The sequence below is a fragment of the Babylonia areolata genome, chromosome 26 (assembly GCF_041734735.1).
Source record: "Babylonia areolata isolate BAREFJ2019XMU chromosome 26, ASM4173473v1, whole genome shotgun sequence".
Taxonomy (NCBI): domain Eukaryota; kingdom Metazoa; phylum Mollusca; class Gastropoda; order Neogastropoda; family Buccinidae; genus Babylonia; species Babylonia areolata.
The window spans coordinates 19,994,668-20,005,933 of record NC_134901.1 but is presented as its reverse complement, the minus strand read 5'-3'; the positions used below and the strand labels follow the sequence as shown (position 1 = coordinate 20,005,933).

Genomic DNA, 11,266 nt, shown 5'->3' with positions numbered 1-11,266 from the left:
AAGCAGTTCAGCCACCCCGTGACCTACAGAGAGGCCAGGACCATCATCCACAACCGTTACCAGAACCAGTGGAAGAGAAGGCTGGGTGCAAACAGTGGTGTCGATCCAATCCACCAGCTCCAGAGACACCAGCAGACAGTCCTCTTCAGACTGAGAACTGGCCACTGCCGACTACTGAGTCACCTTCACCGTATGAAGATCGCCCACACTGATGAGTGTCCATGTGGCACTGGACCCCAGACCCCTGAACACATCCTCCAACACTGCCCAACCCATGAAGCTCTACGGCGTCAAACCTGGCCAGGGGGCACAGAGCTACAGGCGCAGCTTTGGGGAGACCGCCACGACCTGGAGAAGACCGTGGGTTACATCGTGGCGACAGGGGTGACCGTCTGACGCAGCCAAAACATCGAACGCAGAAGAAGAAGAAGAAGACCTTGTAACATTACTGCTTTTGCGTTCTTATCTGTTAATATATAAATGTTGAACACACAATTAATATATTCATGATGCGCATTTACTTCATTATGTATATGTTTTCTGTATTCATTTGAACGCAAAAAATGAATAAGAAGTAGTTTTGAAAAAAATAGGAAGAAGAAAACATTACTGCTTTTAAGAACTGATCGATGCTCAGCCCAGAAATGGACTTTTTTGCTGTCGGCTGGGCTTTTAGCAACATGATTTTGTTTGATTTAGTCATGGTTGTACTTTCGTGTGATGTATCTTCACATGATATGGAATTAGCCCACACAACAAACAAGTAGATTCAGTCATTGTCTACATGAGCTGATGCATGTGTGTTTACAGGTAATCAATCCGGATGTGTTGGAAGGGGCCAACATACTGATCCTGCATCATGTAAGACTGTTACTGCACTGTTTTGTGTGTATATGTGTTTTTTTTTGTGTTTTTTTTTATATATAATTATTATTATTTATTTATTTATTACTTGTGTAAGCTTATCTATTATTCATTCACCTTTTTTTTTCTTTTTTTTTAACATTATAATTATCATTTATTTATTTATTTATTTGTGTAAGCTTATCTATTATTTATTCACCTTTTTTTTCCCCCCTCAAGGCCTGACTAAGCGCGTTGGGTTACGCTGCTGGTCAGGCATCTGCTTGGCAGATGTGGTGTAACGTATATGGATTTTGTCCGAACGCAGTGACGCCTCCTTGAGCTACTGAAACTGAAACTGAAACTGTGTGTTTCAGTCGCTGCTTTAAGAAACTGTTGTATGTTTATGTCATAGTTTTACATTAGTATTTTAGTGTCTTTTCACACAGGTGATTTCAGATGTGTGGGGGTATTGTTGTTGTTGGGTGTGCGTGTGTTGGTGTGTGTGTGAGGATAGGTGGGGATGTATGACTAAAAAAAAGAAATAATATTGTGTTTAAAAATAACCATGACTAAATTCCTGTTTAAATTTTTGATAAGAAAATAAAAACTTCGTAAGTTGATGATGAGCCAAAGTTTTTTGTTTTTGCTTTTTTTAACTGTTTGAAAGTATAGGAATGAACTAACATTGGTATATTTGTTGTTTTCTGTTGATAGTCAAAGGTATGCATTGTGCATGTGTGTAGGGTGTGTGTGTGTGTGTGTGTGTGTGTGCGTGTGTGTGTGTGTGTGTCTGTGTGTGTGTAAGTGATGGACATGTATATAATTATATGTTTGTCTGGATGTACACAGTCATGCAAGTGTGAAAGTATGTGTGGTTATGTTAGTATGTGTGGCTATGTTTGTGCGTACATGAATGTGTATGCATGTGTGTGTGTGTGTGTGTGTGTGTGTGTGTGTGTGTTTAAGAAACAAAAGTCATTCCTAAATTCAAAACAGAATCAAACTACCATTGGTTAAAAAAAAACCTTATCGATAAAGTTATGCTGCTGTTTCCAGTTATATACACAGTTTTCTTGTCATCAGGGAACAACATATTCATATGATGCCTGTGGACGTCCGTTTACCACACTGCCTGCCAAATTTTCATCATCGGATGCTGATGGTCTAGTCTGCAACCTTGACATTCTTTTCAAACTCATAACTGAGAAGGTGGGTGTACGTTTTCTCCTCTGTGTAAAACTGAATTGTATTTGTTTCAACTGACGTTAATCTTTGAAGGTAGTGCTTGTAATGTAAATCATGTCACTGTGTGTAAGAGATATTGTTACACAGTCAGAGGATTTAAGTGTTGCTTTTAAAACCTCAGTGCTTGCCATTGAAAACTGAGGGATAAAAACTGTTCACAAGGATTTTTATGGAATGCATCTTCTTCTTTGTTTATGTTCTGTGACTCCTGCGTTCGGTAGTATACCACACTGCTGTATGGATGTGAATCATGGACGGTCTACAAACACCACGCCAAAAAGCTGAACCACTTCCACACCACCAGCTTCAGACAACTTCTCGGCATAAAGTGGCAAGAGAAGATCCCTGACACAGAGGAGCTCACTCGTGCAAACTTGCCCAGCATCTACACCATCTTGATGCAGGCCCAGCTGCACTGGGCAGGCCATGTAGTTCGCATGCTAGGCCACTGTCTCCCCAAGAAACTGCTGTACGGTGAACTCCAACACGGCAAGTGCTCCCATGGAGCCAAAAGAAGTGCTTCAAAGACACTGAAAGCTTCTCTGAAGGCCTTCAGCATCAGCCACGACACATGGGAGCTGAATGCAATGGACAGACCAAAGTGGCGTTCAGCTGTCCACAAAGGTGCCAAATCCTGTGAGGCCAACAGAATCGCTGCAGCAGAGCAACGCAGACAGGCCAGGAAAAGCAGTGCCAGCAAGTCCCCAACAGCCGCCACTATCCCCTGTCCACACTGCGTCAGAACCTTCAGGGCACAGATTGGCCTGACCAGTCATCTGAGCACCCACAGAGCCCAACCCACCCACCCCTAGGATGACTAGATGGTCCTCGTCGATCCCGACAGATGAACCACACCAGTATACAAGAATGGGCTTTTACATGTATGACCATTTTTACCTCTGCCATGTTGGCAGTCATGCTCCGTTTTCAGGAAGGTGCATGCTGGGTATGTTCTTGTTTCCATAACCCACTGGATGCTGACATGGATTATGAGATCTTTAACGTGCATATTTGAGCTTCTGCATGCGTATAATCATGAAGGGGGTTCAGGCACTTGCGGGTGTCCGCATCTGTTGACCTGGAAGATCAGAAAAAACCTCCACCCTTTACCCACCAGGTGCCAAGATCTGGATTTGAACCTGGGACCCTCAGATTGAAAGTCCAACGCTTTTACCACTTGGCTGTTGCACCTGTCTTCGAAGGTGACAGAATGTTTAGGTCGTTCATCTGCCAATACAAAGTCCAGGAGAGTCTGGGTTCGAATCCCACTCTTACCCTTTCTCCCAAGTTTGACTTGAAAATCGAATTGAGCGCCTGGTCAATCAGATGAGACAATAAATGGAAGCACTTGGCGTACTGAAAAAGAACCCATGGCAGTGAGAGTGTTGTCCTCTGGCACAATTCTGCAGCAGAAATCCACTCTGATAGGTACACAAATATATATGCATGCACTCAAGGCCTGACAAAGTGGGTGGAGTTATGCTGCTGGTCAGGCATCTGCCTGGCAGATGGGGGCGTAGCGTGTATGGATTTGTCAGAACACAGTGGCGCCATCCTTGAGAAACTGAAACTGAAACTGAAACCTGTCTTGTGGGGTGCTCGTCTCCTGTTGGTTTTCAGATCTCAGTGGGGGCGCCCCCTGGTGTGTGGGTGAGCAGTCTGGACATGCTGCTGGCCATTCCGGCGGGGACAGGTCAGAGGTCACTTCACTGTGTTGTGTTGTCTTGTGCTGTGCTGTGTCGTGTTGTGTTGTGTCGTGTCATGTCATGTCATGTTGTGCTGTGTCATGTCATATTGTGTCGTGTTGCGTGTTGTGTCGTGTCATGTTGTGTAATGACGTTTTGTGCTGTCATGTCTGTGTATTGTCATGTTGCCAAGCTGTCTGTGTCATGTTGTGTCATGTCATGCCAAGGTGTGTGTGTGTTGTGTTGTGTCATGTTATTGCCGTGTTGTATTGTGGTTTTGATGTGCTGTGTTGTGTTGTGCTATGCTGTGTTGCTGTGCTGTTGCTGTGCTGTAGTATTATGCTGTACTATATTGTGCTGTGTTGTGATGTAATGTACTGTGTTGTGTTATATTGTACTTTTTTGTGTTGTGTTGTGCTGTGCTGTGCTTTATTGCGCACATGTAATTGTGGCATAAGAATATATATACTTTTGTCCTGTTGTTGAAACTTTCTGACAGTTCACATGGAGACACGCTGCTTCATTTTTGTTCTCTCTCATAATGAACTAACACTCATCATTTTCAGACCGCTAGGTGTGTGGATGTTTGATCTGTGCTTTCAGACAAGAACCAAATGGAAGTTAAGAAGAAGTTCTTGACTTAATGTCTCTGCAGTTTAGTTTCAATTCCAGTTTCAAGGAGGTGTTAAAGTTTATGGACTGATCCATACAAGCTACATGCTCTCATCACTTTGTAGTGACTTTAGAAAAACCAAAGTTAACAAGAGAGGCAAGGCCTTCAAGACTCACTTGTGATACACTTAAAAAAAAAAAAAAAATCCAAGCTTTTTATGTATTGAGTATAATTTCAAAATGTAATGTTTAAGATGAGAAAGATTAGTTTAAAGTAAATTAAGTCCCCTAGCATTAATTACAGAGTAATTTCCCTTTTTTACTAACTGCACCAAAATGTTTGCAAAATAAATAAAACTTCCATGCTGAGCAAAAGAAGTTCCTGTTTGAACAGAAAATGATGATAATGACTGCTCTTGTTGTTGGGTCAGAATATCAGATCAAAGTGCCAAGTTTAGAGAATACAAAAAGTATAAATATAACAGTATTTTTATGCCAAATTTGGTGTCAACTGACAAAGTATTTGCAGAGAAAATGTCAATGTTAAAGTTTACCACGGACACACAGACACACACACACACAGAGACAACCGAACACCGGGTTAAAACATAGACTCACTTTGTTTACACAAGTGAGTCAAAAATGGTTGAGGGAAGTCCCTTTCTGCAACAACCAACCGCTGGATTACTACACAAGGGACTTGTTTTATATGTTCAGTGCTAAGTTTATGAAATAGGTCCCAAAATAGCTATTGATGAGAAATTCACACATGGAGATACTGTGACAAATTTTGAAGAGGCATCATGATTCAGGCACATGACTTGAACAAACTTCACAAAAAGTTAAGAAACTCTCTATGAAAGCAGGTTTTCTTTCCATAAGATATCAATATATCAAGAGATGATTTGAATTATGCAGACTGCGCATGATATACCACCACAGGCTTCTTACTGAAAGACACAAACGGTTGGTTTCAGGGGCACATAAGCCGTGGACAGCTTGAAAAATGCACTTGAAAGATGTATGCTTCGTCCAGAAAAGTTGACAGTTATTCAGTGGTTTATATATGATGGCTGTGGTTTTCTTATTGTTAAAAAAAAAAAAAAAAAAAAAGGAAGAGCTTGTTAAAAAAAAAGCATCTCTGGTTATGTGTGGTGCTCATTGCATCAGCTGCATGCACCACTGTTCTCATTGCATCGGCTGCATGCACCATTGTTCTCATGCATCGGCTGCATGCACCACTGTTCTCACTGCATCAGCTGCATGCACCATTGTTCTCATGCATCGGCTGCATGCACCATTGTTCTCATGCATCGGCTGCATGCACCACTGTTCTCACTGCATCGGCTGCATGCACCATTGTTCTCATGCATCAGCTGCATGCACCATTGTTCTCACTGCATCGGCTGCATGCACCACTGTTCTCATTGCATCGGCTGCATGCACCATTGTTCTCATGCATTGGCTGCATGCACCACTGTTCTCACTGCATCGGCTGCATGCACCATTGTTCTCATGCATCGGCTGCATGCACCACTGTTCTCACTGCATCGGCTGCATGCACCACTGTTCTCACTGCATCGGCTGCACCACTGTTCCCATTGCATGAGCAGCATGAACCACTGTTCTCACTGCATCGGCTGCACCACTGTTCCCATTGCATCGGCTGCATGTACCACTATTCTCATTCAGTCATTGTATCGGCCACTGTTCTCACTGCATCAGCTGCATGCACCACTGTTCTCATTGCATCAGCAGCATGAACCACTGTTCTCACTGCATCGGCTGCACCACTGTTCCCATTGCATCGGCTGCATGTACCACTATTCTCATTGTATCGGCCACTGTTCTCACTGCATCAGCTGCATGCACCACTGTTCTCATTGCATCGGCTGCATGCACCACTGTTCTCACTGCATCGGCTGCATGCACCACTGTTCTCATTGCATCAGCTGCATGCTCCAGTTCTCACTGCATCAGCTGCATGCTCCACTGTTCTCATTGCATCAGCTGCATGCACCACTGTTCTCATTGCATCAGCAGCATGAACCACTGTTCTCACTGCATCGGCTGCACCACTGTTCCCATTGCATTGGCTGCATGCACCACTGTTCTCATTGCATCAGCTGCATGCACCACTGTTCTCACTGCATCGGCTGCATGCACCACTGTTCTCATTGCATCAGCTGCATGCACCACTGTTCTCACTGCATCGGCTGCATGCACCACCGTTCTCATTGCATCGGCTGCATGCACCACTGTTCCCATTGCATCGGCTGCATGCACCACTGTTCTCACTGCATCAGCCACTGTTCTCATTGCATCAGCTGCATACACCACCGTTCTTATTGCATCGGCTGCATGCACCACTGTTCTCATTGCATCGGCTGCATGCACCACTGTTCTCATTGCATCAGCTGCATACACCACCGTTCTCATTGCATCGGCTGCATGCACCACTGTTCTCATTGCATCGGCTGCATGCACCACTGTTCTCATTGCATCGGCTGCATGCACCATTGTTCTCATGCATCGGCTGCATGCACCGCTGTTCTCACTGCATCGGCTGCATGCACCATTGTTCTCATGCATCGGCTGCATGCACCACTGTTCTCACTGCATCGGCTGCATGCACCACCGTTCTCATTGCATCAGCAGCATGCACCACTGTTCTCACTGCATCGGCTGCATGCACCACTGTTCTCACTGCATCGGCTGCACCACTGTTCCCATTGCATCGGCTGCATGTACCACTATTCTCATTCAGTCATTGTATCGGCCACTGTTCTCACTGCATCAGCTGCATGCACCACTGTTCTCATTACATCAGCTGCATGCACCACTGTTCTCTTTGCATCAGCTGCATGAACCACTGTTCCCATTGCATCGGCTGCACCACTGTTCCCATTGCATCGGCTGCATGTACCACTATTCTCATTGTATCGGCCACTGTTCTCACTGCATCAGCTGCATGAACCACTGTTCTCACTGCATCGGCTGCACCACTGTTCCCATTGCATCGGCTGCATGTACCACTATTCTCATTGTATCGGCCACTGTTCTCACTGCATCAGCTGCATGCACCACTGTTCTCATTGCATCGGCTGCATGCACCACTGTTCTCACTGCATCGGCTGCATGCACCACCGTTCTCATTGCATCGGCTGCATGCACCACTGTTCCCATTGCATCGGCTGCATGCACCACTGTTCTCACTGCATCAACCACTGTTCTCATTGCATCGGCTGCATGCACCACTGTTCTCATTGCATCGGCTGCATGCACCACTGTTCCCATTGCATCGGCTGCATGCACCACTGTTTTCACTGCATCGGCTGCATACACCACTGTTCTCATTGCATCGGCTGCATGCACCACTTTTCTTTTCTATCTATTCTGAATTGTCATAATGAATTTATATTTGATCTTCAGCTTGCATATACACACGAAGGTGGTTCAGGCACTAGCAGGTCTACGCATATGTTGACCTGGGAGATCGGAAAAATCTCCACCCTTTACCCACCAGGAGCCGTTACCGAGATTCGAACCTGGGACCCTCAGATTGAAAGCCCAACGCTTTAACCACTCAGATATTGCACCCGTCATCTGATTATGAGTCCTCTTCCTCCTCATACACATCCACACCCGCATTCATCTGCCGCAGTCTCAGTGACGACGGTCCGCAAAGTAATCAAGAGCTTTTTTCCGCATGGGTATTCAGTCATCTTCTTTGCAAGTGCTGAAAATGTTTTGGTGGTGCTCTTACTGTTTCTTCGACATATTTGCATTTTATTCAGTTTTTATTTAATGATGATAATGATAATGATAATAATTAGTATTTTTTTTAACTCTAAATCTTGTGCAGAGACAAATCAAAGCACTTTCACTCCAGTCAGTCACGTACATGCATAACTCAAAAAGAAAAAGATTAAAAAGATATATATATATAAATTAGCCTGATGGTGTTGCAGATCTGCAGTTGCGTGCCTGTGATGCCTGTTTGTTGACCATGCCGGCCAAAATTCAGTACGCTAAGGATCATGGAGTCTGTAAAGTGGATACGCAGGTCAGTGAATTAAATAAAAGCAACAGCAAAAATTGTGACAGTTTGTTTGATTGCAGACATGTGGAGGAATACTTTTTTTCTTTTCTTTTTTTTTTTTTTTTAATGTGTGTGTGCGTTCTTGTATTTTTCTCTGTATCTTTTTACAGTTCTGTTAAAACAGAAAACGTTAGGCAAAGATTCTGTGTATGAGTGTGTGTGTGTGTGTGTGTGTGTGTGTGTGTGTGTGTGTGTTAGTATTAGTGTGTGTGTGCTTGTGTGTTAGTGTGTGTGTGTGTGTTACATGCACACGCACATATACTTATTTCTCCTGTCTCAAAACTGACCCAAAATGTTTGGTGTGATTTCACTCAAATGTGACTGTTCCACAGGGCATGGTGGAGGACATTCTGTACCAGAGGGGGGAGGAGGTTCTGGAGGTCTGTCAGAGACAGGACGGCACAGTGCCTGTGGTGAGTGTGTGTGTATGTGTGTGTGTTTGTGTGTGTGTGTTTGTGTGTATGTGTGTGTGTGTGTTTGTGTGTATGTGTGTGTGTGTGTGTGTTTGTGTGTGTGTGTTTGTGTGTATGTGTGTGTGTGTGTTTGTGTGTATGTGTGTGTGTGTGTGTGTGTGTTCAGTTTATTCCACTTTAAGTGATATTAATGTAGTGTGTGTGTGTGTGTTTGTTCGTTCTTTAATTTAACAGCTTTTCACTTTGTGTGTATGTGTGTGTGTATATGTATGTGTGTGTGTTTGCTGGGGGGGGGGAGGCAGGAGGGAGGGGGGAAGGGGCAGGGTGGGGGTGGGGGGGTTAGAGATCTCATAGTCATCTTGGCAGTGAATTCATATTCATCATGTGTATGGCTCAGCATAGGAAGGAATGCAGGGCCCAGTCCTCTCCTTCTGTTGTTTCAACCTTCCCTGTCCAAAGTCAGGTACCCACTCACACCTGGCTGGAGTGAGGAATGCAATACGAACCACAGGAAGTATTCCTTCTTTCCCCGAGGACTGTCAGCGACGGGAACAGCCTGCCTCCCGAGGTTATCTCCTCAACCTCGGTGGAGGTACTTCAAGTCCCGAATCTGACCGACCAGAACCCCCCCACGCCTCCCACCCCACCCCATAAGTCCCCAACTGCCAGTTCTTCAAAACAACAACCCAGTTAGTGGACCCCCCCACCCCCCCAAGCCCCCCCTCCGCCCCCCCGTCCCCCCAGTTCTAAACACATGAGAACCATCAAGATGATGATGGTGGATGTTTAACTCACTCAGTACGGCCAGTCCTCTCTTCTCCTTTACACAGACCCTTCGGATGTCCAGTGGGTGTCAGAATGACCCAACCTTTAGCTTCCGTCGTCAGAATTGTGGTATTCTTTGTCAACATTCACCTCTTCAGTATAAGAGCCTTCCGCTTGCAATATTTTGATGATGGTAACTGGGGTGAAACGCTGTTTACGTCGTCTCTTTCGCCGTTCGTATGGAGAGAGTTAAAGCGTTAGACTTTCAGTCCAAGGGTCCCGGGTTCGAATCTCAGTATCAGCGCCAGGTGGGTGAAGGGTGGAGATTTTTTCCGATCTCCCAGGTCAACATAATTATGTGCAGACCTGCTAGTGCCTGAACCTCCTTCGTGTGTATACACAAGCAGAAGATCAAATATGCACTTTAAAGATCCTGTAATCCATGTCAGCGTTTGGTGGGTTATGGAAACAAGAACATACCCAGCATGCACACCCCTGAAAACGGAGTATAGCTGCCTACATGGCAGGGTAAAAACAGTCATACACGTAAAAGGCCACTCATGTACATACGAGTGAACGTGGGAGTTACAGCTCACAAACGAAGAAGAAGAAGAAGAAGGTGAACACTGGATCAGATGTCTAAATCAGCCACAGTACCTCTGAACAGAAAAGGCTGATCAAGATTCCATGCCCTTCTCTATCCCATGTCAATGCCTCCTCCAGCTGTCTTACAAAAATATCACAGAGATTAAGTGTGCAGGTGGTATAGCCGAATGGTTAAAGCGTTGGGCTTTTGATCTGAGGGTCCCTGGGTTCGAATCACGGTGACGGCGCCTGGTGGGTAAAGGGTGGAGATTTTTACGATCTCCCAGGTCAACATATGTGCAGACCTGCCAGTGCCTTAACCCCCTTCATGTGTATACGCAAGCATAAGATCAAATACGCACGTTAAAGATCCTGTAATCCATGTCAGCGTTAGGTGGGTTATGGAAACAAGAACATACCCAGCATGCACATCCCCGAAAGCAGAGTATGGCTGCCAGCATGGCGGGGTAAAAACGGTCATACACGTAAAAAGCCCACTCGCGTATATACAAGTGAATGTGGGAGTTGAAGCCCACGAACACAGAAGAAGAAGAAGAAGAAGAAGTGTGCAGGTGAACGTTAGTGTGCTGGCTAGTGGTAATGTTAATTGTTATGATTGCATTGATCTGATCCTGTTTTGAGCACTTCCTTTCTGTTTATCTCACTACCCAAATCTCCTTCTCTCTCTCTCTCTCTCTCTCTCTGCCTGTCTTTCCCTCTCTCTCTTTCTCTCTATGTCTGTCTCTCCACCCTTTCCCTCTGTCTCAGGAACATCAGCTTCAAAGGGTACGTATGTTTGTGGGAAATCAAAGCTGAATATTTTCTTTTCTCCAAAAACGTGATGGTATCCCGTGCTGGGACTTAGCTGGGAGTTTGCTGGGAATGCTTTGGTTTGTGTATCAGGCGTTCAGCACTGACCTGTACCTGTTGCACTTTAACCCCTTCACTGCAGCTGCTCCTCAGTAAAGGGCTGTTGCTTAACTGCAATACGTTTTTTAGGCTACATGTCAGGA

The 11,266-nt window shown here is 45.0% G+C and overlaps 1 protein-coding gene across 4 annotated transcripts in view; it reads left to right on the top strand.

The window, feature by feature from the left end:
• The window catches only part of LOC143300157 (L-fucose kinase-like), a 68,320-nt gene that overhangs the window by 8,165 nt on the left and 48,889 nt on the right, over nt 1-11,266 (top strand). For all 4 annotated transcript variants that reach the window (XM_076613700.1, XM_076613702.1, XM_076613704.1 and 1 more), the window contains 5 exons: nt 811-861; nt 1,930-2,055; nt 3,712-3,784; nt 8,360-8,454; nt 8,823-8,903. In XM_076613700.1, coding sequence (XP_076469815.1) covers nt 811-861; nt 1,930-2,055; nt 3,712-3,784; nt 8,360-8,454; nt 8,823-8,903 — 426 coding nt within the window. The remainder of the gene's footprint in view (nt 1-810; nt 862-1,929; nt 2,056-3,711; nt 3,785-8,359; nt 8,455-8,822; nt 8,904-11,266) is intronic.